At 42.0% G+C, this 26,757-nt stretch overlaps 1 protein-coding gene across 19 annotated transcripts in view; it reads right to left on the bottom strand.

Annotated features, from left to right (window-relative positions):
- Nucleotides 1-674: 674 nt before the first annotated feature.
- Nucleotides 675-26,757, bottom strand: part of LOC107051782 — a 31,303-nt gene continuing 5,220 nt past the window's right edge. For 4 of the 19 annotated variants that reach the window (XR_006939110.1, XR_006939112.1, XR_006939113.1 and 1 more), the window contains exon 3: nt 675-2,128. Coding sequence is in view for 1 of the 19 variants with exons in the window: in XM_046940597.1 (XP_046796553.1) it covers nt 1,961-2,128 (168 nt within the window). In the remaining 18 variants the exon portion in view is untranslated. Of the gene's footprint in view, nt 8,454-9,022; nt 9,096-19,763; nt 19,931-26,757 lie in introns of those variants that run through there. The other 15 variants (XR_005859480.2, XR_006939100.1, XR_006939098.1 and 12 more) reach the window with 8 other exon arrangements.

The raw sequence follows: 26,757 nt of genomic DNA, 5'->3' as shown, positions 1-26,757 counted from the left end.
TAAAATTCCTGCTTTGTGTCCCTCAGCAGTAATGGGCTTTCTCACATCTGCTACCCATATCTGGACTATTTGAGCCCCCAGACAGCTTCAAAAGTTATAACGGTTGAACTCCACAGATGAGAAAATAGAAAGTGAAAAGAGAAGAGAGAACAAGTCAAAACAATCAATTCAAAGCAAGCTGCTTTTGAAAAGATCAACATTAAATGTCTTCAGAAGACTTCATCTCAAAGTTTTGACACAGGCAAACTCTAAAATCCCGGAATATACAGCAGAAAAGAAGTCAGCAGCCTTTGTCAACAAGCAGCACATAAATGGGAATTATTTCAGTGGCATCAAAATTTTAACCTCTGTGACTGTGCCTTTCTAGGGATAATTTGAGTTGCTCACGGACCGGCACTTTTTTGTGTGCTCATGCAAGGCCTCCTGTTCTTCCAGTTTCCCTTATCATGTCGGCTGCCACCAACCTTTCTGATTGTATCCTGAAGGAATTTCTCAATGCACTCTGAGTGTTTCACATGGCTTTCTATTGTTTTTTATTTAGCAATAGAGAAGAGTTTTGTTGCACAAGACTTCTCTATTGATGTGTAAACATTGATAGCTGCTGAAAAAACAGTGCCTGGTCTGGCACAGGGAAAGTCCTTTCAGTCTGGCTGTATATCACAAATAAGAGGATGTTCACTGGGCAGATTTAGCTGATGTTTTATTTTCCTCTAAATATCCTCCTAATAACAGCACCTTTTAAGTGACTTCAGAAAGAAATAATGCTCAGTGCAAAGAGCCAAGGATAATAAAGTTGTGAGAAACGTGTTTGTACAGCACAATGAAATCTCTGCCGGATTACAAACTAAGTGATTCCCTAGAAACACCTACAATAAACAACGTTGGGTGTGAATAGCTCTTTCTATAACACCCAGCAGTCTGCAGAATTAAGAAGGTATCACTGTGTAGCCCATATTTAAATATACATATATGGAGTGAGAAAGTTTACAAAAGAAATGAGTGATTTTATGAGGAAATGATTGCAAACACAAAAGACAGAGACCTACAGACACTTAAAACATGGTATCCTATAGGGTAACCAATACACTGACATGGTATCAGAAAAAGAAGTTAGACATTATGAGTTTAGCATATGCCCAAAATATATGAGGGGGAAAATGGGTGTTTGATACATAGTGCAAAAAAGTTCTGAACAATGCACTCTGTGCTGCATTTCTCTGCAAGATAGCAGCTACTTCAATGAAGCTTTCCAAAAATGTTGAAACAGGTACAGCTTTTACTGCACTATTTAATGCTGAGAGAATCATTTGTGGCTGTGGCATGTGAAATAACTGGAATATTTGTGCCACTGAAACATGGTCAGTGTTCTGCTACTAAAAACAGTTATATTTTATTAGAAACTCGCTGGTAATAGAATGATCAGTGAGCTGTGAACGCGTGTGTAAATAATGAACTCAGAGTGCACAGCACTTCCAATTTCAGGAAATAAATCATATTCTGAGTTATTTAATTAAATGGAAGTATGTACGAACCCTCTGTCTGTAAAGTAATTTCATTTGGTATTTGAGAAAGTTTTCACAACAGTAATTATTTTAGATACGCAGAATACGTACTCTGAGAAATGTGGGTTATTTGGTGAAGAAAACCCCCACAGAAAATTGCATACTTTGAAGACTATGCTTCTTACAAAAAAATAACACAATAAAATCTGGGGAAAAAAAAAGACCACTCGAGGAATGTGGGGCCATTCTGAAAGTGAGGGGAGCAGCCCCTCTACCAGCTCTGCCCCCAGGGCACGCAGCACCTGCTACCCCTCAGTGGTGGCGTCCACCCGCTCAATCTCAGCCTGGAGCCCAGCAAGGGCAGAGCCTCTCAACTTCCCCAAACATCTCTGTTTTGAGAAACACGCGTTCTTTCCGGTGGAAAGATGTTTTCTTGTAAAATTCCCAACCGGCTGTAATCAGGAGCTACGCCTATTTCCTTCCAGAGGTTGTTTCCTACAACAAAGCAGCACAGGTTGCAGCACTGTGACAAGGACGTCTTTAACGCAGAGAACGTCAGGCGACTGCTTCCCATCCCCGCGTGCCCGGCCAGGCAGGATCCGGTTGTTCATTCTCCTTATGCCATGCTGTAAAAGCAAACATGTAAGCTATTACCGTAAAATACAACCCTGCCAAAAAATAATGAAGCAACAATAAAAACGTGTTGCTACCTCTCACATGGTGTATTCTATCACTGTTAGATTTTGCTCATCTTGGAGCCAAACTAGTTTCTGGTGTAAATCCACAGACTTCCATGTTATTTTTCATTAGGTAACAATTAATTTCATGGAATTTATAAACTGTTAGTAACAAATGTACATTTTTTACTCTTTTCTGTAGACTGAATTTGCTGCAGAAGATACTGAATGAAAACACAGTGATGTAAATCTAGATATACCTGCAGACACATTTATTCATGATGTGTATTAAGAGCTCAAAGCACGAATGTGACACAGCTCAGTAACTTCCTTTCAACCAATACTGAGGAAGATAGTGACAGCTTATTGTTTACCATTCCAAATATGTCTGCAAGACTTGTTCACATATTAGAAGAGCCAGTTTGTCAATGTGAGGTTTTTGCTAGCATCAAGCTCAACATCTGTTGGATGTTTCCAGAAGCCTAACTAAAGTTGGAACAAGTTGAAAACTTGTGTACTTAACAACAGAAGAAACAAAAAAAGTGTTGTGTCCTTTCATTTCTGTTTTGTCCCCTCTTGTAAATGTTATAATATGCCATCAACAAGAAACAGTGCCCGGGACGTTGGTATAAATGAGCAAAGGAAAGGATTGGAAGAAGTGCCTAGGGGAAATTTGGAGGGTGCAGAAGACACCTGAGCCCCATCCCAACCAGTGCAACTTCTGGAGGTAAGTAAGGAAGGCAATGTCTGGAATATGGTTTCAGTCTCAGCTCCTCTTCCTCCCCACTGGCTTTTTTTTTCAATTGAAGAATCAAGAAAGAGGTCACAGTGCTGTATTCAAAGCCCTCCAAGTCATCGACTGGCTGTTTATCCATCAGGATCCTCAATGCTCTGACAGAGGAGATGAGTGAAAGCAGCCACAATCCTCCTGTTTCCTTCAAAACCTCTACTTGAGACCCTTCCTGATCAGAAAGAAAAAAGTCTTTGTAAGTATTCTGAGCCACAACACTCCATTCAAACAGCTCCTTTCAAAGCTGCAGCATCTTTTTATACAGCAAGAGACTTTTATTCATTTAGAAGAAACTTCTTTGGCTCCAGAAAACAGTAACAAACACACATGCCACGGTACTTCCTGAGCAGAATTGCTGAAGCTGGGGCCATTTCAGCCCCCCAGCCACCATTGAGCCTGCAGAACCTGGGGTGCCTGGAGAAGACTGAGGAAGGCCAGGAAAAGCCAGTTCAGTGCAGGACAGCTACAACACCTCCTCCTATCCAGCGTGGGCATCCTGCCCTGCACTTCATGATATTAGAATAATCAAAAATCTACCTAGATACGCTCTTACAGAGTTTGCTCATTTACTCCAGTTTGCTGCCTCATTCCCTTCCCAGCCACCCATTCTTCCTGCCCAGTGTCCTCGGAGCCTTGCATAAGTGAATGGCTACAAAATATTCTTAGGCAATCCGGTATACTGAAAACAGTTTCGTTTATCCTAAGGAAAATATTTATCATTATTATTATTCACGTAAGACTTCCTTAATGTTTTTATTCTTCTGTTTGCCACTTTACAAACAGCAAACTGAATTAAACCCTCAGACGGCTGTCAGTGAGAGACAGAAAGAGCAAACACTGACTTGTACATACATACTTCATAAGGACCTGTCTCTTATTTTATAAAAACAATCTTCTGTTATTCAGCCTTCAAAAGTCTTGACGATTTGAACTAAAGCCTCTGAGCACTGTACTGCTCCTTCTTCTCTACCAGGGTTGTGGGGAGAGCAGAAAGCCTTCCAGACAGCCCTGGAACCTCTCCGACTCAAGCACACGGGGGAAAAGACCAAAAACTACTATGAGAGACTTTTCTAGGCACTTTCTATAGGATCTGTGAGGTGTGAGAGAACTAGCTTATCAGCAGAGAACACTGTGGATCACAGAGGCACCAAAAACCCTGAGGAGACGCCATCCTGAAGGCAGAGGACAGCAAACAGCCACTCATGAAGGACACAGCCCAGCCACTGAGAAGGCACAGGGCCTGCCCCAATGTCCCTGCGCCACTGTCACAGCCCACATTGTGTAAGAGGCCCTTAAGTGTTTCCTAGTCAGGCTTTTTGCCACCTGCACAGCCACGCTGTGCTGGGTGCCTCCTCCTCCCACAGGCCCTTGCTCGGGAGGGCTGTCCAGCAGTGTTGGGTTTTACATCAGAAGCTGAAATGTTTCCTGAAATGCTGTCAAAACTTGTCATCACTAAATAGGTCAGACTGGCTGGAGCACTGTGTAGGCTACTTCTGAAGCCTGGCCAATGTGTGTTAACCAGCAGTGCTTCATCCCTTGCCTTTTTTTCACCATGTCCAGACCCAAGCTGCATGGACAAAAAAAAAGTTAACTCTGAAACTTGCCCTAACTTTTGTCCTAGCATGGCTTGGAGCCAAAGGCAAAGAGTCAGTTCTTTAATCCACTTCAGCATCTATCCCTCTGGGGGTTCATAACTCAGCCATGAATGTTTGTTTTGAGCTGAAACCTGCAGTGCAGGTTCTTTGCTGAGGAGCAGCAGCGGGATGGCAGGCAGACGCCAGCCATGAGCCTGTGAAAGCACTGAGTCGGGCAGCAGAGGGGAACATGCAGGTCAGAAAGGACAGGGAGGTGGGCAACACAGCAAAGCACAGTGTGGAAGGGGAGAGAGGGAAAAACTGCAAAAGAAATGTGTGACAGAACCCTCATATTTGGCTGGCATAGTCTTACTCTGCTATAGTGTGTCTGTCTCTCGATTTCTTACTCTGCAAGCTCCTTCCATAGAGGCCGGGGTCTTCTCCTGACTAGACAGTGTTGGTGTCAGGATAATGCTCTAAACCATCGTAAGAGCAACTATAGTACTGTCACTGTGACTGGTTTATATTTCTAAAACGGATCATTTTTGTATTTGTCAGCATACATATTTACATCTAGCAAGTTTTATGCAGATTTTTTAATGCAGAATTAGATTTGAGTGAGCAGTAAATTTTACCTGCAGTCTTACAATTGTGCTGCCTGAATATCTCAGGCTTTTTCTTTCTTATAATGCCATCATGAAGAGTGGAAATCTTATCTCCATTTTACAGAAGAACTGAGGTACAGAGAAGCTAAATGACTTCCCTGAGGCCATACAGGATGTCTCAAGCAATGCAAAGAATGAAATTGTTTCATAGCAAGAAGATCACCGGAGTCCTGTGGTGGATCCCCAAGCACGGGAGTGCTGAGATGTACACGACAACCTTTACTGGCTAAAAAATAAGATCAGACATCCTCTTGTCACAGCCCAAAGTACTCTATATATCTGCTGTGTTTACAGAGAGCTTCCCTTGGTTTCAATTTCTGGAGTTACACCTTTAATCTCTGCAATGCAAAACCTGTGGGAATCTTATTAATAATGGATCTAATGTAATATTTTCCATTTCTAAAATCCTTTTTCTGTTCAGAAGTGCACCCTCAGAAAACACCTTATGAAGAGGTGGTAGGTAGTTACTTAGGTAGCTATTCCTTTCTTTAGAAATCTTTCCATGGGTAAAAGTTAATTTAGTTAAACTAAATCCTAATTTTGAAGCTCCAAAAGGTATGAAATCTTTCCAGCATATTTCATCTCTGTATGCATACCACTGTGCCCAATCAAAGGTACACTAGCAGAAGACTGTTGAAACTGTAAACACATTCAATAACTTTTTGCACCAGTCCAATTTCCAGCCTTCCCCAGCAACTATGATGCAGAATGTCAGGGTGAAGAAACAAGAAGTATACAGCTGCTCTCCGGTTGTAGAGTTGGTCCTACACATGCTAGCTAAAGCAGCAAGAATTGTCCACTGAGTACTTTCTCTCTCTGCTCAAGGACCAGGACACAGAGGTTTCCCCAAACATGGACAGTCTCCCATGTTATGTGTTCTATGATGGTGGTGTGATTGACTCAAGTTGTTTGATTAGCAGCAGGGACCAAGATCCAGCACAAAAGTACATGGGAAAAGCCAAATTCTTCATCAACTTCTGACAAGTCAGGGTAAGGATAAGCATGATTAAGCAAGTGCATGAGCATGAATAGATGAAAAGTTGAGGTGTTCTTAGAAATGCAGCTCTCACTGCACAATGTTGCACAAAGATCTGCCCACTTAATTCTGTCTGAGAGAGCATTAAACGATCAATCAGCAGCTCACCCACACAGCCATTTACCTTCAGTAGAAAAAGGAACAGACCTTGCATGTGAAGAAGAACCACTTAGTCAGGCAGCCACAGAAGCTGGAAAGCTGAAGGATGAACTGTTCAGATGAGCAAAATGCATCCCACTTACCTGTGGTACCTCAGGATAGTCTACAAGTTAAACCAAACAGGACAGCTGGCACAGCCCACGTGATCCTTTGTTTTGTACAGGAAGATGGCCACAAAAAAAGGTGCCACATGAGTACAACAGCCACAGTCAGACATCTGCACAGGCTCTTGCAACACGATATAATCATCAGAGTGGCAGTCCCCTCTGTTGTAAGTCAACATCATGCTTCCATCAGTATGCAAATAGTAGCACTTCGTATGTGGTCACACTAATGAGGCGTGACTCTGTGACCATCCAGATACATCCCTGACTTCCTGTCATCAGCAAGCCCACTCTGGCCAAATATGTTGCACAACAATGGTTGTTCCCAGATGCCATTTAGCAGATCAAAAAGACAATAGGTGGTCACTCCCAGTTTGTGAGTTGCTGAGTCATTAACAGGAAAAATAGAGAATGATTCACCATATATGAATGGGATACGGTCATTCTTGTTGCAGTGCTGTCTCATAATTAGATATCATGCCACAGAGAAAAATCAGAGCACACTATCCAAACAGTATTTCACTGTATACTACTAATATATACAAGAAAGCTGATGAGTATACCACCACTGCTGGCTATGGATGATCCACAAATCTGAGATTCATTATGTATTGATACTTTTTACTATAGGCACACACACCAGTATACCACTGATAAATGCAGATATGCAAAGGAGAAATGTAGATGGGTCATCCTAGCTAGGTTAACCCAGACTTCTCAATAAGACACGCTCGTGTATTTCCAGCACATCTGATATCTGTACATACACAATGGATTTATCTTGTACATCTTGAACTTCTTAACCTGTCCCATTCAAGTTATTGCAAAAAGTGGCTCAGCTTCACTCCCCTAATGTGTACTGTTTGACAGTCACCAGTCCAAGTGAGAAACAGAGCCCATGGGCGGGCAGAATAAGACATTACTGATGATACGCTTTCAGAAATTAAAATGAGCAGCCATCAAAACTGGTAATAATGTGTAACATCAAAAGATTCTTTATTAGAGGTCATGCATTCCACCTACTTGTCTTCTCATTTCAAAAACCAAATTAACACACACATTCTTTGAAGTGCTGGTGTTTACTAAGGAACTGCTAGATCATCACTGAGTATGGGCAAAGATAATAATGACTAAGCAAAAGTATTTTGCACCTTCTATCTTTGCATGCTGCTTTGCGCAAGTGCATCGTTGAATGTGCTCTAGCCTTTTAATGCCCAGCTGCACTAAATGGCTTGTGGCCCACTGATGGAAAGACAGTTGTGGAAAGCCTTCAGGCCTCAAGACCATACACTGGCAATGATCTACCCGTTAGGATAGGCAACATCTCACCTACTCTCTCTGTCGCTTGTGTTTACCTGGTGGTCAGTCTGCTTCTTATTAAATGACATGAAAGTGACAGGTGTTGATCTCCTGGCACCCAGTTTCTCCAGTCAGCTGTCTAGTCCTTCGCTACTCCTGGGTTATCATAAAAGAAGCAGATATCAACCTCTTCCAAACAAAGGAAAGGAAAAAAAATGAGAGAAACAGATAGGAAACCACTCCTGGTGAAATATCAAAGCTCTCTTACTCGTGGGAACTGGTGTTTACTCTTCCAAGTGGCTTTCTATGAACATGGCAGGATTTGTTGACAGAGCCGGACTTTGTGCTCAGGCTTTTTCAGTGCTTTTCTCTTTCCTATTGCTGGTTATTAAATGTGTTCACTTCTCACATATTTGTCTCTTTGCTCTAGAAATAGCACAGAAATAATATTTCAGCTGAATGAGAACACGCTGACTTCTGATGTTTTCAACAATAGATGGGTTGATGTGAATATGAAAGATAATGTACTTGATTTGCTTCATTTTTACCAGCCTCTAGAGAGTTTAATCTATCCAGAAAAGAAGTGTCTGTCTGATTTTTTTTTCCTGTGTGACTGTCAGTTCATCATCTTGTAAGACAGAGTTATTCTGAAAACAAAAAAGTAGAATTCATAAAGCAATTTGATCATGGGCCAGATCCTATCACTTTTACTCATCCTATTTGTACGTCAAACTTATCTATGAGATGACGTTGAGATATCAGCCCACTATCACCAAAATGGTGACACCCAGATTCAGTGCCCGAACTTTGAAAGAAGGGATTTTTCTGAATGCTTATCAATATTTACTTGCATTGAAACTGTCAGATTCAGCTTTACATAAGTGGCCTAAAGCAGCGTATGTTTACTTTAAAATGTAAGCTTATTTTGTATATACCCTAATATCTATTTTCATTCATTTTTGGAAAAAAAAAAATCTTCAAACATTACACAACAAGAGAAAGATTTCTCAGTCTTTGTTTTCTTATTTTTATAATGGTCTTCTTAAATCCTCTATTAGGAAAGCCATACACTGAGTATTATTTACAAGGATGGTTCTGATTCACTGATCTGTTGGGATAACTCTGACCAAAAGAGATAAAAATTGTAAGATGATGCAGAACAAGAGATAGGTTGTTCAGTGATCACCAGCAGCCAGCCCCCAAAGAGTCACTGTACCTACTTACACATGGGGCCCCATCCTTCAACTGCAGGCACATCAGTTGCAACTATTCTGCTTCAGTTTTTCCATCTGCCAAAAGAAAGCAGAATACAAATTCACTTCATGACACCTCTAGCTCAACTTCTGGTAAATATGGCCTTTCCCTGAATTTAAGAATTAAGAATTAAAGAATGATTTAAGGAGATTAATAGTTTTAGACATTTATTAGCTATAAAATCACAAGAAGCTCTATGTTTTCATTTCCATTACAGCCTGCATTTTTCCATTGACTTTGGTGTTTACCAAATCAGTCTAATAACCACTGTGAGAGGCTCATTGGCAAAATCTATAATGAAACAAATAAAGGTCTGCTGTCAGCTCAACATTTTTCAAAGAAATACTGAATATAACTTAGGAAAGTAGTCCCGATTCATTTGTTACTTGCAGTGTTTTGCCATGCTTTTTAATCGATGCATTCAGCCATGTGTAGTTGCATCAGTCGGAGAGGGACTTTTTATAAGGGCATGCAGCAACAGGACTAGGGGATATGGCTTCAAAGTGGAAGAGGATAGATTTACACCACATGCTAGGGAGAAATTATTTACTGTGAGCGTGGTGAGACACTGGAGCAGGTTTCCCAGAGAAGTTGTGGATGCCTCCTCTCTGGAGGCAATCAAGGCTAGGCTGGATGGGGCTTTGAGAAACCTGTTCTAGTGGGAGGTGTCGCTGCCTATAGCAGGGGGCTAGAACTAGATGATCTTTAAGGTCCCTTCCAACCCAGACCACTCTATGATTATAGAAGTAAGTTGGAGATCACTTAGAAATTAACCCAATTCACCTCCTCAAGACCTGGAATGATAAAAATTGAGTATGATTTACAGTTACCCAATTGTCTTTCATTTCAAGTTTTACTTATAACAGGAGCTACCTCAAAGACTGCTTGCATTTAGATAACCAGCGAGGAAGGTGCATCAACAGGTGTAGCCAGTATCTGCAAATGCAGCACCAGAGTTGTTGCCAGGGAGTTCTCTTCAGAGTAGAGTATACAAAATACCAGAACATAATTTAATTTTGTGGTTCAAACATGAAGGTACTGTACAATGCAGGCTGAGGAAGAAGAGGACCAGATTATGTTGCATATCTGAACTAGATACCGTATTTATAAAAATATGGGCCTTATAAGAGTTTTTGCAGGTGAGACCAAAGGTTCACCTCACCCAACATCCTGCCTCTAACTGCTGCTCTTGAAAAACCCAGGGAGGAACAAGATAAGCAACAGCTCAAGTGTACAGATGAGCTACTTTATTTTACACGACCAGCTGCTAAATTTCTGCACTTCAAAGTATTGGAGCAGCATGTTTGAGGACACTTCTTCCCTCAGAAATATTCATGAGAAGTAGATATACAGGCAGAAATGTCATTTTCAATGCTGTAATCCACATAATTTAAAATGAGTACAGCTGTATCGGTGGTTGAAGAGCACACATGATTATTAAAAAAATCAGCTTTGCTATACCATTTCTCTTATTTTCTTCACTTCCAGAGGATAAGAACATGATAGCATACAGTCATAGAATCATTTGAGTTGAAAGGGATCCTTAAAGGTCATCTAGTCCAACTCCCCTGCAATGAACAGGGACACCTACAGCTAGATTAGGTTGCTCAGAGCCCCGTGCAGCCTGATCTTGAGTGTCTCGAAGAACAGGGCTTCCACCATCTCTCTGGGCAACCTGTGCCCGTGCCTCACCACCCTCATTGTAAATCTTCTTCCTTCCTTCTTCCTTCCTTCTTCCTTGTAAATCTAAATCTTCCTTTCTTTTAGTTTGAAGCCATTTCCCCTTGTCTCTCGTGTGAGAGACGGGCAACTGCAGTTCTCTCCTCCAGTCTCTTTGGAAAATGAGAGAAAACTGGTGTTGTTAACTGCAGTGGCAGTGATGGATACAGTGACACAAGGCAGATGAAAACAAACACAGTCTCAGAGTTGTTTGCACATCCAACACTGTTGTCCTACTGGTCACATGTACTCTGTGCTGCCCAAATACCACTTCCTGCAAGAACCTTGAATGGTTATAAATATCTTCTCTCTCTATGGGACAGATGATTTAGTCCAATCAGCTTCATGTAATTGTAATTGATATTTGCACTTCATGGGGATCCAGCCCAGCACCTGAAGGCTGAAGTACCAAAACAAAATGCATGTTGCAGGCCAGAGGCACTTGGTCAAGATAAACAACTGAAAGTCAGGATTTCCATGTCAATTAAAGTTCTGTATATTCTGAGGTTTATATCTCAACATTTATAGTTCCATGGGGCATGGTCTTGTAGCCCTTAATCAGATGAATAGTCCCACAATAGACATCTTTATCTCCCATCGGCAACTGCTCTTGCAGGGGCTGTGAAGCAGATGTCATTGTAACCCGCAGCCCAAAACTGATCTCAGCTTACAGTGGCACATCATGGGTAAAACCACCGCAGACACTGGCATTACTGCAGGAGTAAAACAGCTGTGAGCTAAGTGGGATCAGGATCAGATCATCTGCTTATGGCCTCATATGTTTCCATAACATCCTCTGATGAGACTGAAGTTTTCCATGATTGATCTCTGGCCAAAGGCAACTCTTCTTTTTCCTTTTTTTTTCTTTTCTTTTCTTTTAAGTATAAGTAAGCTCTCAATTTCTGAAAGCAGAACAGATTTTGGAAAGAGGTCAGAGCAGCATTGTGAGGAGCAATTCTATAACCCGCAGCCTTACTGTTCAAGGCTTTACATCCCTGTAGTGCAAAATGTGATTTATTACTGTAAGGTAGTTAATTGCTAGAAGAGGCCAGAAAAGTGCTATTGGACAAAAATTCTGGCTTTGTCCTGCTCCTTGTTCAAACATAGATCCTGCTTATATTTTTCCCCCAATGCTATGTATTGTACGACAGTGAAAATCAGAAAGATACTGCTATACAGTTGCTTACAAAATGGGAACAGCTAAACCTGACTACAAAGCAAACCAACCTTGCTCTGTGTAGTTTCAAGAGTGTAAAAGAAACCCATTTTCACAGAGCCTACGTAGGGACTCAGCTGGTGGGTCCCATGCCCATGAGGAAGAGCAAGTTCAAAGCTGCTCATAAGAACAGAGCCAGCAAGAGGGACAGCTCATTTACAAGTGAGTAGTTTATACAAACACATTGAAAAGCACAGATCCATTAAAAAAAATAAAAAGTTTTAGTACTTTTTAAAATAAAAACTAAAGAAGTATGAATGATCCTTCTAGCATTTGCCACAGACTTCTGGACAAAGCCTCTTGACTAGCATGGAGTAGGGATGGAGAGCCTGCTTTAGCTCCTCCAGGTTTTTGTTTCTGGCTCAGTGGTTTCTGCCTGAGCATAGCCCAGATTCTCTGTGAGGTCATCAGCCATTCAGCCTAGCTCCTGCTCCCGAGGACCAGCCAAGGCTCATTATGTTTCTGTGCAAACATCCTCCTGAAATCGCAGCTCCACTGAAAAAGTTTTGCACAGCAGAAAACAACAGGGTAAATCGCACTGAGCTAGGAGTCACTGCTTTAGAGTTTTCAGCCCATGTAGCAAAGTATGTAATAGCATTACAGCACGAAGTCTTGAAACAGGACAAAAGCAGGCAGCGCCCATTGGGCACGTGTGTTGTCCTAAGGAGGACCCATGTGAGGGTCATTTTGATAAGGTTGTCACACATTTAATAATTTTCAAACACACTCAGTGTGACCCCATCCAAGACCCAGCCTTGGCTCAACAGCAGTGACTTGTTCTTCAAAGAGGCTATTCTACAGAGGAGATATAGCAAAGACGGGGAAAAACCTTACTCCACAATGGGAAGATAAGGAGCTGCTGGAAGGGGAGGGGTCTCGTTTCACAGCGGTTATGATACATGCTGCCCTGCCTCAGGCTGCCCGGGCAGCCCAGTTACATACATTTCACATTATAAAAGTTCTCTGCAGAGAGAGAATGACTATTTGCTTCCCACCTAAGTATGCCAACATACACAAGCCTTCAGAACCGACCTCACAGATGTTGGAAATCTTTGTTTCTGCACAACCTTGCTTCAGCAAATGCCATGGGAAATGCAGCCTCCATTGGATCCTGCTGGCCAGGCAACACTGGGGACCCTGGTCCCCACAGAACATGGGATGGTCTGAGCCCAAGCCTTCCTCAACAAGTGCTCTGACCACTGGAGGGCCACCCAAAGAGGGAGAGAAGGGGTGCTGCTCCTGTGGTGTGAGCTGCTGCCAGAGTCCCGAAAGCATGCCCAGCCCTTGCAGCTGTAGTGATGATGGGCGGTCCTGACTTGTATGAGTAATGCCAGAAGAGGGATTTGGTTTATAATTCTGGATTTCATCAAGAGCCCATCCTCAAGTCCAAAATTAAGCCTCTGCCATCTGTCGGCAAGCTGGAGAGAGCTGCCTCCTCTGCCACAGGGACTGTATGCATGGAGCGGGTTAATGCAGTGAGGCACAAAAATAGTGTGGCGATGGATGACCACAGAAGCACCATAGTTAGACATGGTTTGTTTAGTGCCAGAAGTATGCAAGTCACTTTGCCAGACAAGAATCCTCCTCCCAGAGAGACTCCCAAAGAGCCTATCATCAGTTTTTTAAAGTGTTTGCAGTTTGCTGGCTGAAGTGTTCCACTGGAGTTGTTGGTCTTGCCTAGGGGCTGTACACTTGCAGGGTTGGAAAACACAGTGCTGATGTATTCTTGCCAAATCCAGCTTGTTCCTTGGATTGTTTCCTTTCCCTAATCACTGTTTATCTTTACACGGGCCAGATTGGCCCATTTCTTCCACTCTTTCACTAGTCTCTACAACAGATATATGATCTCTGAAATTCTTGCTTGGCTGACCACAATTCATTCATCAGAGAATAAATTTATCCTTTCTTGGGCACTCAGTAAGCACTCAGTGAATTTCCACAGCCTTTTCTAAGGCCTCAGCCACCTTGGATGTCCTAAAGTCGGATGAGCATCACCCCACTTGTACCCATACTTTCCTCCTTTAGCAAAGAGCCTCCCACCCACAGCCCATGGAAGAGTTTAGACCTCTCTAACACCTCTGGCTCTTGAAATGGAGTAAACTCCACCCCCCTACCTGAACTTTAGGAGGGGAAAAACCAAACAAACAAACAAACAAACAAACAAACAAAAAAAGAAGCACCCAAATCCTGCCCTCAGCCATGTTCCTAAGCAGGGATTTTCACTGAGCCAGCCATGGTTGTGATTTCTGCTCTCTTTCTCATGATATTTGTTTTGATTCCATCTAACCACCTCTGTAGCTTCTATAATCCCAGGCCCATTTGCTTAATGCTCTGTTATCACTACTTACATTTCAGTATACTGAAATGCTATGAATAGCTAAGATAGATGAAAGAAAAGAGATTATCAACCCTTTTCACAGATAGGCAAGAGAGAGAGCAGAAAATTTGGGTTATTCCCCCAAAGTCTGCAGCACAGTTGGAAGCAGAGCCTCAGGTCCAAGTTCAATACCACCATTGGAATCCTCCAATTGTATGTATGTCTGAAAGTCTTCCAGCTCTTACTGACTGCGAAGGGCTGGATGGACGCACTTCAGCAGTACCTCTAGCTGACCAGGACAGCACCAGCAGTGCTTTCACATTAAAGAGGGAGGAAGTCATTGGCCTGTTAAGCACTGGAAGGCAGCTTCAGCCCTTACATAAGTGAAAGCAACTCTGTTTTGCCAAGTCTGAAATTGCCTCTGTATCCATAGCATCGCATTTTTGGAGTTCTTCTGGGCAGAATGAAAGGAGCTTTGGTAACCCAAAGAAACCATAAAGCCCAGCTCCAAACTGGCTGTAGCGCAGCCGGATGTCATCTCTGACAGCTGGAGATAGTTGGGCTGTGGACATGGTGCCAGCATGCAGATCCAACACCCACTGCCCCCCGCAGGGACACAAGGACCATCGCCAGACTATTCCCATCTTGCAGCCAGAACTGTGGGGCTGAGGCAGCTCTGCTGCCATCTCACGCTGTGCTGCTTCTGCCTGCCTCCGTTAAGAGCCTGCTCTCCAGCTCCGGGAGCGGAAACTGGGGCTGAGCTCGGCAGTGATGCACAGGGCCCTGCCTGCTTCACCATGGGGGTTTTCACACGTTAGCCTCTGCACAACTCCCACATAAAAATTAAAATCTCAAGATTGGGGCAAAAAAAAAAAGTATTCACCAACACATCTTAATTGGATGGCTTTGCATTTGGTTTCCCAGTGGCTGCACAGTACATTTATACACAATTTCTAACTTTTCTCCTCTCAGACATTTAGTTGTGTACATCTTTATGGAAGAAAAGCACAATGATTTTATAAAAATCTTGTAAATAGTGCCAGTGTCAGGCAGAACATGGGACAGTGATATCTGGGCAGCTGCTGTTACTGGGCAGGTCAATGCTATTGTCAATGCCATCGCTGCCAGCAATGAGCAATGCTTCATTCAGAACTGTGACATCAACTTGCAGGAAGGGAAGACAACAAAGTTCACTTGAGATTTCCAATTGAGCTGTCTTTAAATCCGGTATTACTCTGACCTGTGTTCCTCTCCATGTAAATAAAATTACAAAATCTGCTTTTCTTTACTAATCTTTTTGCCCATTTAAAAATAATAAACAAAAAGTAGCTGAAAGAAATTTTATATTGCTCCTTTCCACAATGAGGCCTAAATACAACACATACAAATACTAGAGCCCTTCCAAAACACAGAACTCCATCAAATACAGAAGTATACTTTGACTTTCCAAAGCAAATGGGAGAAATACAAATAGGAGTGCTTGGGACCTGGCATGCTGAGGCAACAAAACCTCTCTGCCGGCCACGAGTGAGAAGCCTTTCCCTTCCCCTGCCCTACATCACCATCAGCCTCAGCCAACAATACCACAGATGGCAACATACCCCCTGGCCACAGCTCATAACCCGAAGACTACACCCTTTTGTGGTCATGATTTCACAGCAGCGTGATATCTCAATTTAGGCTCTTGTGAAAATCAAGCACAGATGTTGCATGTGGGAGGAGGATTCCTATGGCCCATTTCCTCACTAAGACACGTGCACTACAGAGAACTTCATCGAAGACCACCATTTTATTTAAAATAATAATAATAACCCAGCAAACATTTTCAAGAAATGGTTTAATCACATTCAGCTCTTTCAGTGCTTGCTGGAATAATCATGAACTCTGTCAGTGTTAATGGGGGTGTTATAAGTATCTGTGTAGGACTGCCTCTGTAATTCAGCATTAATTAGCTGAATCATTATTTTAGAGTGTTACTGAATTATCTTATAATTACCACCTATCTTGGTGCTTGTAAATGCGGCAACAGAAGGAAACGGCAATTCTTTTAAATGTACTTAAAGTTAAGAAGGCATAATAAACACTCCATTCTGTCCTTTTTAGAAGCTTTTTTATCTTCTGTGAGATGTAAGGCTAGTACAACTGCTTTCATCTATGCCTTGTAGATTTATTACAATCATTATAACAAATGGAAATGAATATTATTCAGGTTTATTACCCTATAGTATATCTTTATGAGCACACAGGAAACCATGTTGCTTCTTTATCCACTGCCTATAAAGAGAATGAAAGATGCTGCTCTGGAAAACAGTATTGTGATTAAAAAAAGATCATTTGACTCTCCTAATTTGACTGTTTTGCTAATAACTTATCTGCTCTGATTCCCAACACAATCAGGCCTAATTGTCACACACTAAGAAGCCTCATTACTGCTTAACTGGGAAGGTAGTTAGGAAATACCACGTATGTTTTGCTGCCACAGATTCTGCTCTGCAAGTGCTAACGCTGTGGTGCAAAGTCTACTGCACCTTAACCCCCCGCTTGAAGCACACAGAAGCAGTGGGAAAGGAAAGGAGTATGCTTGTCACTGGGCTAATCGGGAAAGCTTGTAACACCTGGCTGGCTCAGGTTTGGGCTCTTGTGATCAGCTCTGAATGCTGTGCACAAGACACTTCGCTCAGGCTGTCATGTGCTCCCAGGAGACTACCTAGTGCAGGATCTCCCAGCATGCGTTTATAAAAGCATAGAGAAGCATGCTAAGTGAATCTCTCCTTATGCTCAGGGTTTACTGGGAGGTGCTTTTCGTAACTTCTCCACTTCGACAAAGAGAGATTGTCCAGGTCAACAGATCTGAGATCTGCTAGACCAAAGGGGAGTCAATGTTGTGCAACCAGTTGTACTGGCAACCAGACATTTCTTGCGTGCTTTAGTTTCTCAGGGTGTATTCAGAGATTTGAAGGAGACAGTTACAGTCTGCATTCTCTTACTTTTACCACATACTCCTCCTGTGGGAGTCACAACATACCTACAGCCTCCATTTTACTCCTATTTTGCAGGCAGAGCTGGGACATGTTAGCACTTGACTTCTCCAGCTAAGGGATTCTAAACATGAAACAGAAATCAATATGCATGTATGAAGAATGGGGATATTTGAAAAATCTCTGCTGTGAACAGATTTTCAGCCTGACTATTCTCAAATGCGTCTCTCCCTCAGCTCTAAATATTATGTGCAGTTTGAAATTAGGTAATGGTTTACTGTCGATGATTGCTGGTAGGGTGTTACTGATACACCTAAGGTATGAAACACTAAATCAAACTTCACATTCATTTCTATGAAAAAGACGATTTTCATATCCTGACATGTTTATTGCTCTGAGACTAAGCTTGTTATTTATTAGGGTTCACTCTATAGTTCTTAGAAACAGCACAATGTTGCCATTGTGATTGCCCTTCTCACTACAGTCATGATGGCATTTGCTCATCATACACAGCAGTTTAAATCACAGCAAGAATTCACAGTGCAGTTAAACAACTTGGTAGCAAACGTAGCCCAGAAATAATAACAACTTACTTGCACTTAAGCTTTACGGATATACAGGAGAATGTTCTTCTTTACTTCTATTTCTCTACCCTCTGTGCCAAAGTCAACAGATAAAAAATGTGTGTCATGTCTAGTCTTCAAAAGCAGTATTTTGAATAGGCAGTAATGGTTCATTATTTGAAAATATAACTATACTGAAAACTAGAATATGAAACACTTGGAAGTTCATATGATAAAAATATGAACAATGGAAAAAAATTGGCTGGAAGTAACCTTGGGAGCTGATCTTGTCCAACTTCCTTCTCAAAGCAGAACCAACTTTAAAGCTGGACGAGGCACCTCAGGACCTCTACGAGCAAACTCTGCTTACTCACTAAAGTTTCCAGAGCTTCAAATGATAAAATGCAGCTTGCATCTACAACAACCCCTCAATATGGATGCATTTAGATTTATAATTCTTACCCACGCTGTTAGTATCAGCACAAGCAGTAGTTTTTATGTTGGTATGGTTGCCAACCACTTTGCAGATCCTAATTCCAATTGCTCATAACATTTGGAGAAACTATGAAATATTTCCACACTGAGTTGTTTCTTTACTTCACTTTTGTTTTAAAATACTAACTTCAGCTGAATTAGTTCAGGTGTTTCTTAGAAGCAGACATAGGAACAGTCTTTCTGACGAAAACCCTAACATCCTCCCATAACTTTGCTGTGAGGCCAAGAAGCTATGCCAAAGAATCCTGTGTAGATTCTGTGCAAGTCCACTAACATTTGATTCGAAGATGAGCCATATAAAAATTGTAATTGAACGTGCTCGGCATAGACTTGCTATCCTTTAACAGATCCCATATATGAGTATACCAGCCCAATGGAAATGAACTTTTTGATGAAAATAAGCTGCCCTCACAAGGACCTGGAGCTGCTAACTCCTATGCGTACTCCATCAGGGTCTCCAGTGAGGACAGGCTCCAGCTGCGTGCTTGGCCAGGACCTGAGCCTGGGTGCCTATCCCAGGAGGTCTAGGTACAGGGAGCAACTGCGAAGTTGCTGTCAGATGGGCCACGTTTGGTGCAAGTCGTGGACACAGAACGGAAGATGATGCCATGTGCTGTGGGTGTTAGCGTATGGCTGTGGCCAGGAAGGATGGAGTCTGGAGGAGGAACCCAGGGAATGCTTCTGGAGGGACCAGAAATGAGCAAACCGCACATTGGGAAGCTGGAGAGGGTGGAAAGCATGAAACGAGTGAGGAGTCTTGGCCTGGCCAAGTGGGGAGATCGTGAGGAGAGGGAGCACAAAGACAGAAACAAACTAGGAAAGATAAAGAAGGCAGAGTAATCTGCTCATAAGCTTCTCTACAGTGCTCATCATTACCATTTCTGAGTGACTGTAAAGTCATTAGTGACTTCATTTACACGACCCTCTGTGTTGATGCTAAGAACACTTTAACATGGCAATATAAATCCAGGAAGGACATAGGTCCAGAGTTTCTACTACTCTTGGCATCTGTTTGAGTCATGTATTTGATTTGCTTGGACTGTTAACAAGTACATATCATTTTATGCATTCAAAGTTCATCGGGGGTGTATCTGCTTGTATATCTGCAGACCACGGTCAAGTATCTTTAAAATGAGGAGCGCCAAATTACAAAGAACCTGTGAAAAAAGTGGTTTAATCGCCTACCCTGTGTTCTGTCAGAGCTCACTTAGCTGAGGCTCTCAGCACCCAAAACTTTTTACTACACGTTCACTTCCAGTTGGATATCCTAGAAAAATCTCTCAGGAGCTGGTTTAGAAGAAATTTGTCAAGAAAGAAGAGTAATTTAGAAAGGTGTGAGAAGGATGAGACAGCAGGAAATATTGTTAGTATGCTGCTGAGCGTCCTCAGCTTCCCCCACCGCTATAGCATCTCACCATTTCAGCTCATCGGCATTCCTAACTTCCTCCAGGACACGCGGGACCCAAGAGCTCTTAGCTGCATCTGCTCTGCTCCCACCAGCACAGACACTGAGCCGTCCAGAATAAATCTCCCAAGAGATGTTTTCTTCTCTAGCCCACAATTAAATGACTTCTCCTTTGCTGTTTCTTCCTGTTTATGCATTCCTCCTCCCCTGCGATTGGGCTCGTTGGCTGAAGTGTCACGTATTGCTGCCTGGGATGGCACCCCTCCCTCTTTACAGTTACTGTCTTAACATTTCCCCTGTGTATCCTAATGAGCACATTGCCAGCTTTGGGCTTCAGGTCACTTTCTCCAGCTTAAAGCCTCCTTAAAACACAGTTACACAACTTAGCACATTGTAGAGTATAAAAGCATTTAACAGCTAAAGCTCTTTTTAAGATTTATTTTGTTAAGCTTGATGAGATTTTTTTGTACTCCAGTGTGTTAAGTTGCCACAGACAAATGCAACACGAGGGTTCAGAATGAGATAGTTCAGACTACACAGTCAGCATCTTGGTTTGTTAGGTTAGGGAAACCACCTTGCACTTGCCCTGTGTGTAGGTTAACTCCAGTGTTCAGGCATTAGCTTGAATGCAAACAAAATGTGTTTGCTCAGTTCGGTTTGAACATGTCCAGCGTCAGTCGCCTGATAGCCTACATGATACCATGACATTTATAATTTTGTTGATTCTTACTGCCAGGATAAATCTTAATATCCTCCCTTTTAGGTCATTTTTGTGTGTGTGCAAATGCGGAGAGGGGGAGGTGGAGAAAACAGATGCAAAAGCAGTATTTCTTTGCATTCACTTATGTTCATTTTGAGCTCAGTTAAAATGATTTTATTTACTCTCGGTCTTCTTATTAAGAATCCGGTTTCAGGAAACATTTTATGTCAATTTCACACTCTTTCAGGCACAAAACTATTTGCCTGGGAGATGGTGCCAAGACCACGAAATCCATCATTTTTGACAAACATTTTGTTCGGATCAAGTGTCAGCAGACATTGTCCGTCCCAGCACACTGCTCTTGTGGAGCACCGGTAAGGTCATCCCCTTGCAGCCCACCCAAAGTTGTCCCCAGTGCTCACGGTACCCACAGAGCAAAACTCCAATGCCAGTTCCTCTAAAAAGTTTCCCTGACAGCTCACAGATTCGGATACGTCACTTCTTGGCATATATCTGTCAAATTATTTGGCAGTTCTCTCCATATGAATTGTAGCAGTTTAGCTGCAAAAATTTCCAGATCAAAGCTGTCAATCACTAGGCAATTCCCACAAGGACATGCAAAAGGACCTGGCTGGGAAATTATCTGAAGCTGCAATAATCTAGAAGGTTTGATAAAGAAAAAAAAGCAAGATTTCCCAAATTACGTGGTCCAAAGTTCAATTACTATTTTCCTCTGTACAATTTAAGACAGTGAGCTACCACAGTCCCTAGATCTGGAAGCACAATCAGGAAGTGAAATGCAATTCATCTATTTCCTTGGCATTCCCTCCCTTTTCAATTAAATATGCTTTTCTTTTCTTTCCCATTATTCTGGGGAGGCAGTAAACCTCAGACTAAACGGGCATTTACATGAAAATCAGAGCTCTCCAAGGCATCCACTGAAACTCCTTTAATACAATATTCACTTTAATTTGATTTCCTGTCTTGCCTGTGGGAGAGTCTCAATCACATTTGGTATGATTTATGACAGTACTCGCCCCCCTCCTGCAGAGGTCATTCCCTTTCCTAAAACCACCTCATTTCACCAATAAGAATTCCTTTTACCAGTAAACAGATCAGTAACCAACGTTGTCCACAGATGACGGTAAGCACGATCCAGTTTTTATTAGGGTCTCTCAAATGTCAAAAAGCTCACTTTAATCTCCAAGAAATATAATCTGTTTACGTCACCTGCAACCTCTTGGTTGTCTCCTTCATAAAGGCTGTTTCCTTGGGCTCAAGGAATAATCTCTTCTACCTTATCTTGTGAGGAAGCCAGCTCCAACATACATATTTCAAGCAATCTTCCCCTTCCTAAACCCAAGTGAATCTGGGAATCATATTCTGTGACTCTCATTATCTGATTTCGCCACTTGAAAATTTAAAATCACACAAAGGGTTAGGATACAATCACCTTCTTAAAGGTATTTAATCTTGCTCTCATTACATCTACCTCACTTTGTCTTATTAAAATAATCTGTCACATGCTTCTGAAACCATCTCTCAAAGAAACACGTTTTAAAGAGGATTCACTGAGTAAACATACTGCTCGAACTACTAACAGCAAAGCAGTTAGAATTATGTACATGCAGATTTGCTAAGCTTTTACCAGTCATGGAATGATGGGCAACAAAATAAAAGCTAAAGTTAGTAGCAGAAGAATACAATTCAATTAAGGGTTGTTTTTTTTTCTATTGTTTATCTATCCTATGTGTGCCAAAGTACTACCACAATTGATGTCCTGTTGGACCCAAAATAAAATGTTTTCGTTATCTCTGGTCTGATCTTCTGTCCCTGCATTTATCTCCATCTGTGCACTGTATTACATAAAAATATCTAGAATTTGTACATAGGTACAGTAAACACCTAGCCATGTTTGACGTTTATTTTCTGCTTGGCTGTGACTATGTGGTTGTATGCTTGATGATCAACTATATATGTGATTAAAAAATGGGAGTCTATCAGTAAATATATATCTCCAGCATCTTGGGTTTTGAATTTTGTGAGATTCTTCTTTCTTGTAATCTGAAGCTTTCAGCAAGTCATTATTTATCTCCTCAGCCTTTATTCACATACATATTTCCTTTGTTCACTTCTCTCAGACTCAAGTCTTAAAGTCACGGGAAAGTCCAAATTATTTCTGTTTGCCTTCTTCTGAGGAACTTTCTGAGCTTGATTTTACAGTGTACATTCTCCAGACTCAGGTCAGCTCTTCCAACTATCTTAGTCGTTGGCTTAAAAACATTCCCTCTCCTATGCTGCAATGGACAGAAGTTCAATGCAATTTTCTTCTCTTCTTGCTCGTAACAGAATATCTTTACAAGAAAGATAACAAACTTTGCAATCAGTGTTGAGACAGCTGATCTATATCCAGAAACCAGGTAAGGGACCAAAAGTATGATATCTCTTGAGTTAACATATCATGTAAATTAAATTAATGGGCATATCTGTGATCTAGGTACTCCAACTTGTTTTACTTGCTTTTACAGTCGCTACAGTCCAGTTGCTCACAAAGAACTTGTATTTGCACATGGCTTCCAAGGGCTGTGCAGCTTTAGTCAACCATATTGTTAAAGGTAACGCAGAAAGCCACAAGGAATGCCTGCCAGGCACTGGGTCAGAGTAAGCTTTGTGGCCACACAAGCTTGAGAAGCTCATTTCAGAGGACATTCCCAAAGAAGATGCACGCACATTGGCAGCCTGAGAGTTTCCTCAGCAGAAATCTCCTGCACCAGGCAGGAAATCCTGCTCATGTGCAGCAAAGGGCCCAGAGCTGCTGGCAACCTGTAGGGTGAGCCATGTGTCAGAGACGCTGTCCTACCACCTGTGAGAGGCAAAGCACGCTGCCGCCTTCTTCCTGAGGCTTTTGGCTGCTTCCCTCAGGATGGCTGAGCTCAGCAGACACGCTGCTGGCCACTGAATCACTTGTCAGCCTCTGCAGTTAAACAGTGAGAGACCTCGAGGTACATCAAGCCCAAATCACAGTCAAATACCAGTGATGCTGCCATCTGTACCACCACCATCACTCACAGAACTGAATGCTCACACACGACAGTGCCTGCTGACTTAGGCTAATACTAAAGGGGAGAATTCAGAGATGTGATATCTCCCAGTTCTCTGGCTCACCCATTTTTCTGGTCACTGTCCATCCTTGTAGCACACTGCAAAACCTAATCCACCAGAGCCATAGGATTGATCCAACACTTTGATAAACTTTCAAGCCCAACTGGAAGCCTTTCAGACTGCTCAGTTTCACATTCCTAAAATGTTTCTTCATTTCTTTTTCTTTTTACCGTCCTAATGAAGTGAAGCTTCTTGTCTCCAGATGTGTCTGCAGCCCTGATAGCACAAGGCACCCTAATGGGATCCGTGCACAAACTTAGGTGCTCTGTGACCCTGCGCTGTTGCCTTACAGTAACTTCCACTGTGTCTTTCATTGCTTTTATCAAAGCCTTTGTGGTATTAAGCTTTTCTTGTGATGTGCAATGCTTTGAACGGTACCCATTTCAATCTATAGGACAAATCTCTTATTTTTTTCTCATGGAAAACCCACTGTCTCTGAAAAGAAGATATTCATTCACCTGAACCAGAGATAATGTCAAAATATTATTAACTTTAAATCCAACAAGTAAAAATAGCAGGGATGCACAGCAATAAGTGGAATCAGATTTAATATTATGTTCTAGCAAGCCCTGAAGCAACATAATTATGTGGCCACCGCTGCATCAAACAAGGAATAACCACTGAACACACTTGAAGGCATACGCTGTCATTTACAGATGATCTTTGGCAAAGATTTGTGACGTGCATCCGCAGCCTTCCTCTTCCTTTTCAGTTTTACAGAAGTGCAAAGAGCTGGAGAAAGAGAGCCAAAGGAGGATGGATGAGATACATTGCTCTGGTTTTGACCGACTGTTTTATATGTCACCTCAAACTAAGGTTTCTTTGAACAGCTCTTTAGACTGGTCTACAACAAGGGTGTCATGTCTTATTCGTTACCAAGGTCACTGGGACACAGCTTGGAAGAGCCTCAAATCTTCTACCCTATTCTGCGGTTCTCAGCCTTCTCGTCTCCCTGGAGGTTTGGTCCCAGCTCACACCCCATAGAAACCTCACCCACCCCAGATGCAAAGCTTTGTCTCACAGCTGACTCTCTAGTTGCTGCAGGTGAGAAGGCCTCACAGGGAGAGGGACAAGCTGGAAACCAAACATATTCCTGCCCTCTTGGCCAGGATGCTGAGTCCTCTCAAGTCAGCGTAGAGGGGTGAGGCACTAGCACAGGTTGCCCAGAGAAGCTGTGGATGCCTCATCCCTGGAGGGACTGGGGCCTCCTTATAATCTCTTTACCAGCATGAAAACCATCCTGCCAAGTTTCATGCACTCTATAAAGGTGCATATTGTTTTATACCATTGCTACTTCAACTCTCAATTGCGTATATATTTTCTGTATTTATATACACTTTTTCTGGATTATGTAGCAGTGAATTAATTTTCATTAACCCTCAAACGTAGATGCCCTCTTCGTGCTGCTCTGTGTACTAAAAGTGTTCATATCAATCTGAACTACCTGTAATCCCTCCTTCTTCATTTTCATTTTACAGAGTATGAAACCAGACTGGGTAATCTTGGACTCAGTATTCTTTTTGTATATAAAACAGGAGGTCACATCACCTCTTTGATGAAGTATTCCAATTATTTATGGATTCAGAAATAGGATTGTTGCCTATCTCACTTTATCTCTCAGATCTGTCTTGTTCTTTATTTTAATCAGAACTGGCATGGGGAAGTACCTTAGCACATTTTGACCTATTACATCTTCTGTCCTGCAAATCTTTCTGGCACATTTGATTAAAATGGATCGATTAAAGAGGACACTTTGCCATTCCTTGACATAAACTCCTCACTTTTGGTCCCATTACTTATTCAACTTCCCAAGAGTCATGGAACCATTAGAGGCTTTTCTTCTGTAATCAAACTATGATAATCCTTTTCACAACGGTGCAATTATCTACTCCTTTCTGGTTTCACCTCAGCAAGCTTAGTGAGTCACAGACCTTTACATCGACTGCATCTACGCCCACTGATGATCAACAAGAAGTGACAATCCCTAGGACTCATTTACCCTCCACACTGGGTTTACAAGGAAGCTTAGAACTAGACGCCCTTCAGCATAGGCTCTGCAGTAAAAAAAAATGTTTGCTTTCTTTATTCACTTTCTTTGACTCTCAGCAAAGAAGGTCTACTTCCTTCTGTCCTAACGGTGTAACCCATGTTACAATCACCACTGCTGCAATTATATTAAAGTAGTGTAAATGCTACAGATACTGTACAGTATCACTAAACACGTGAATATATTTTTACATGTTTCTTTTCATTATTTCTGTACATTCTTCTTACTGAAAAAAGCAATGCTCAGGACTTGAAAAGTGAAGTTCATCTGCAGGACTCACATCACAATAGCAGCTGTCCTTTGCCTAGGAGAGAACTAAAGAAACTTGATGAAAAAAAACTCAGTACCTCATCTTACATTACAAAGTAGTGATGTCTTCTGTGTAGCTGTCTAACACAAAAAAAATCAGATAGGCTTTATTTTTCAATTTTAAGTCATGCATGGAAGACAAAAGTGAAACATGCTGGCTGGCTAAACTCTTTGTCATTCCTGCCCTGGACCAACTTTGACTCTTAAATAAACAAGGTTCCCTCTGAGTCTTGGCTGATCTTCCTTTAGAAGTCTTGTGTGGGGTGCATAATTTTTACTCCATCACAGTCTAGCCAGAGCTATGAGTCCGATGCAAAATAAAGAAAAACATTTAAAACTACTTTCATTTGGCTCTGTTCCTGCCTCTTTTGTGCTTGCTTTCCATGGATATATGAGGGTCTGAATTTTGTTGTTGTAATTATTCACGAAAAGCAGAGTTCAAAGTGGTAATCGCAAGAACAGCATGCGCAGAAGCCAAAATGTAAATGTGCATGTACAAGAATTCATGCCAGAAATTCTTGCACATTCGTGGAATGCACTTCTTCTGACCAGCCTCGAGCAGGCAAGGTAATGTCAGCCTTCGGTGACTGCTGCTAATCTGTAAGGCAGAAAGCCCTGACAACGTGAGTTTTCTACATTCATCTCAATAATGAATGCGTCCAAACAGATCCCGGTGTGTTTCCCTTACGCAGACAACAACCAAATGTGTTTTTAGCCATATGTCATTCGTGCTCGTGTAGCAAGGTTGGGAAGGCAACGGCTGAAGAGGAAACCTGTTCCTGTGAT

This window comes from Gallus gallus, chromosome 4, assembly GCF_016699485.2.
Source record: "Gallus gallus isolate bGalGal1 chromosome 4, bGalGal1.mat.broiler.GRCg7b, whole genome shotgun sequence".
NCBI lineage: Eukaryota > Metazoa > Chordata > Aves > Galliformes > Phasianidae > Gallus > Gallus gallus.
This window is presented reverse-complemented; position numbering and strand designations above follow the sequence as displayed.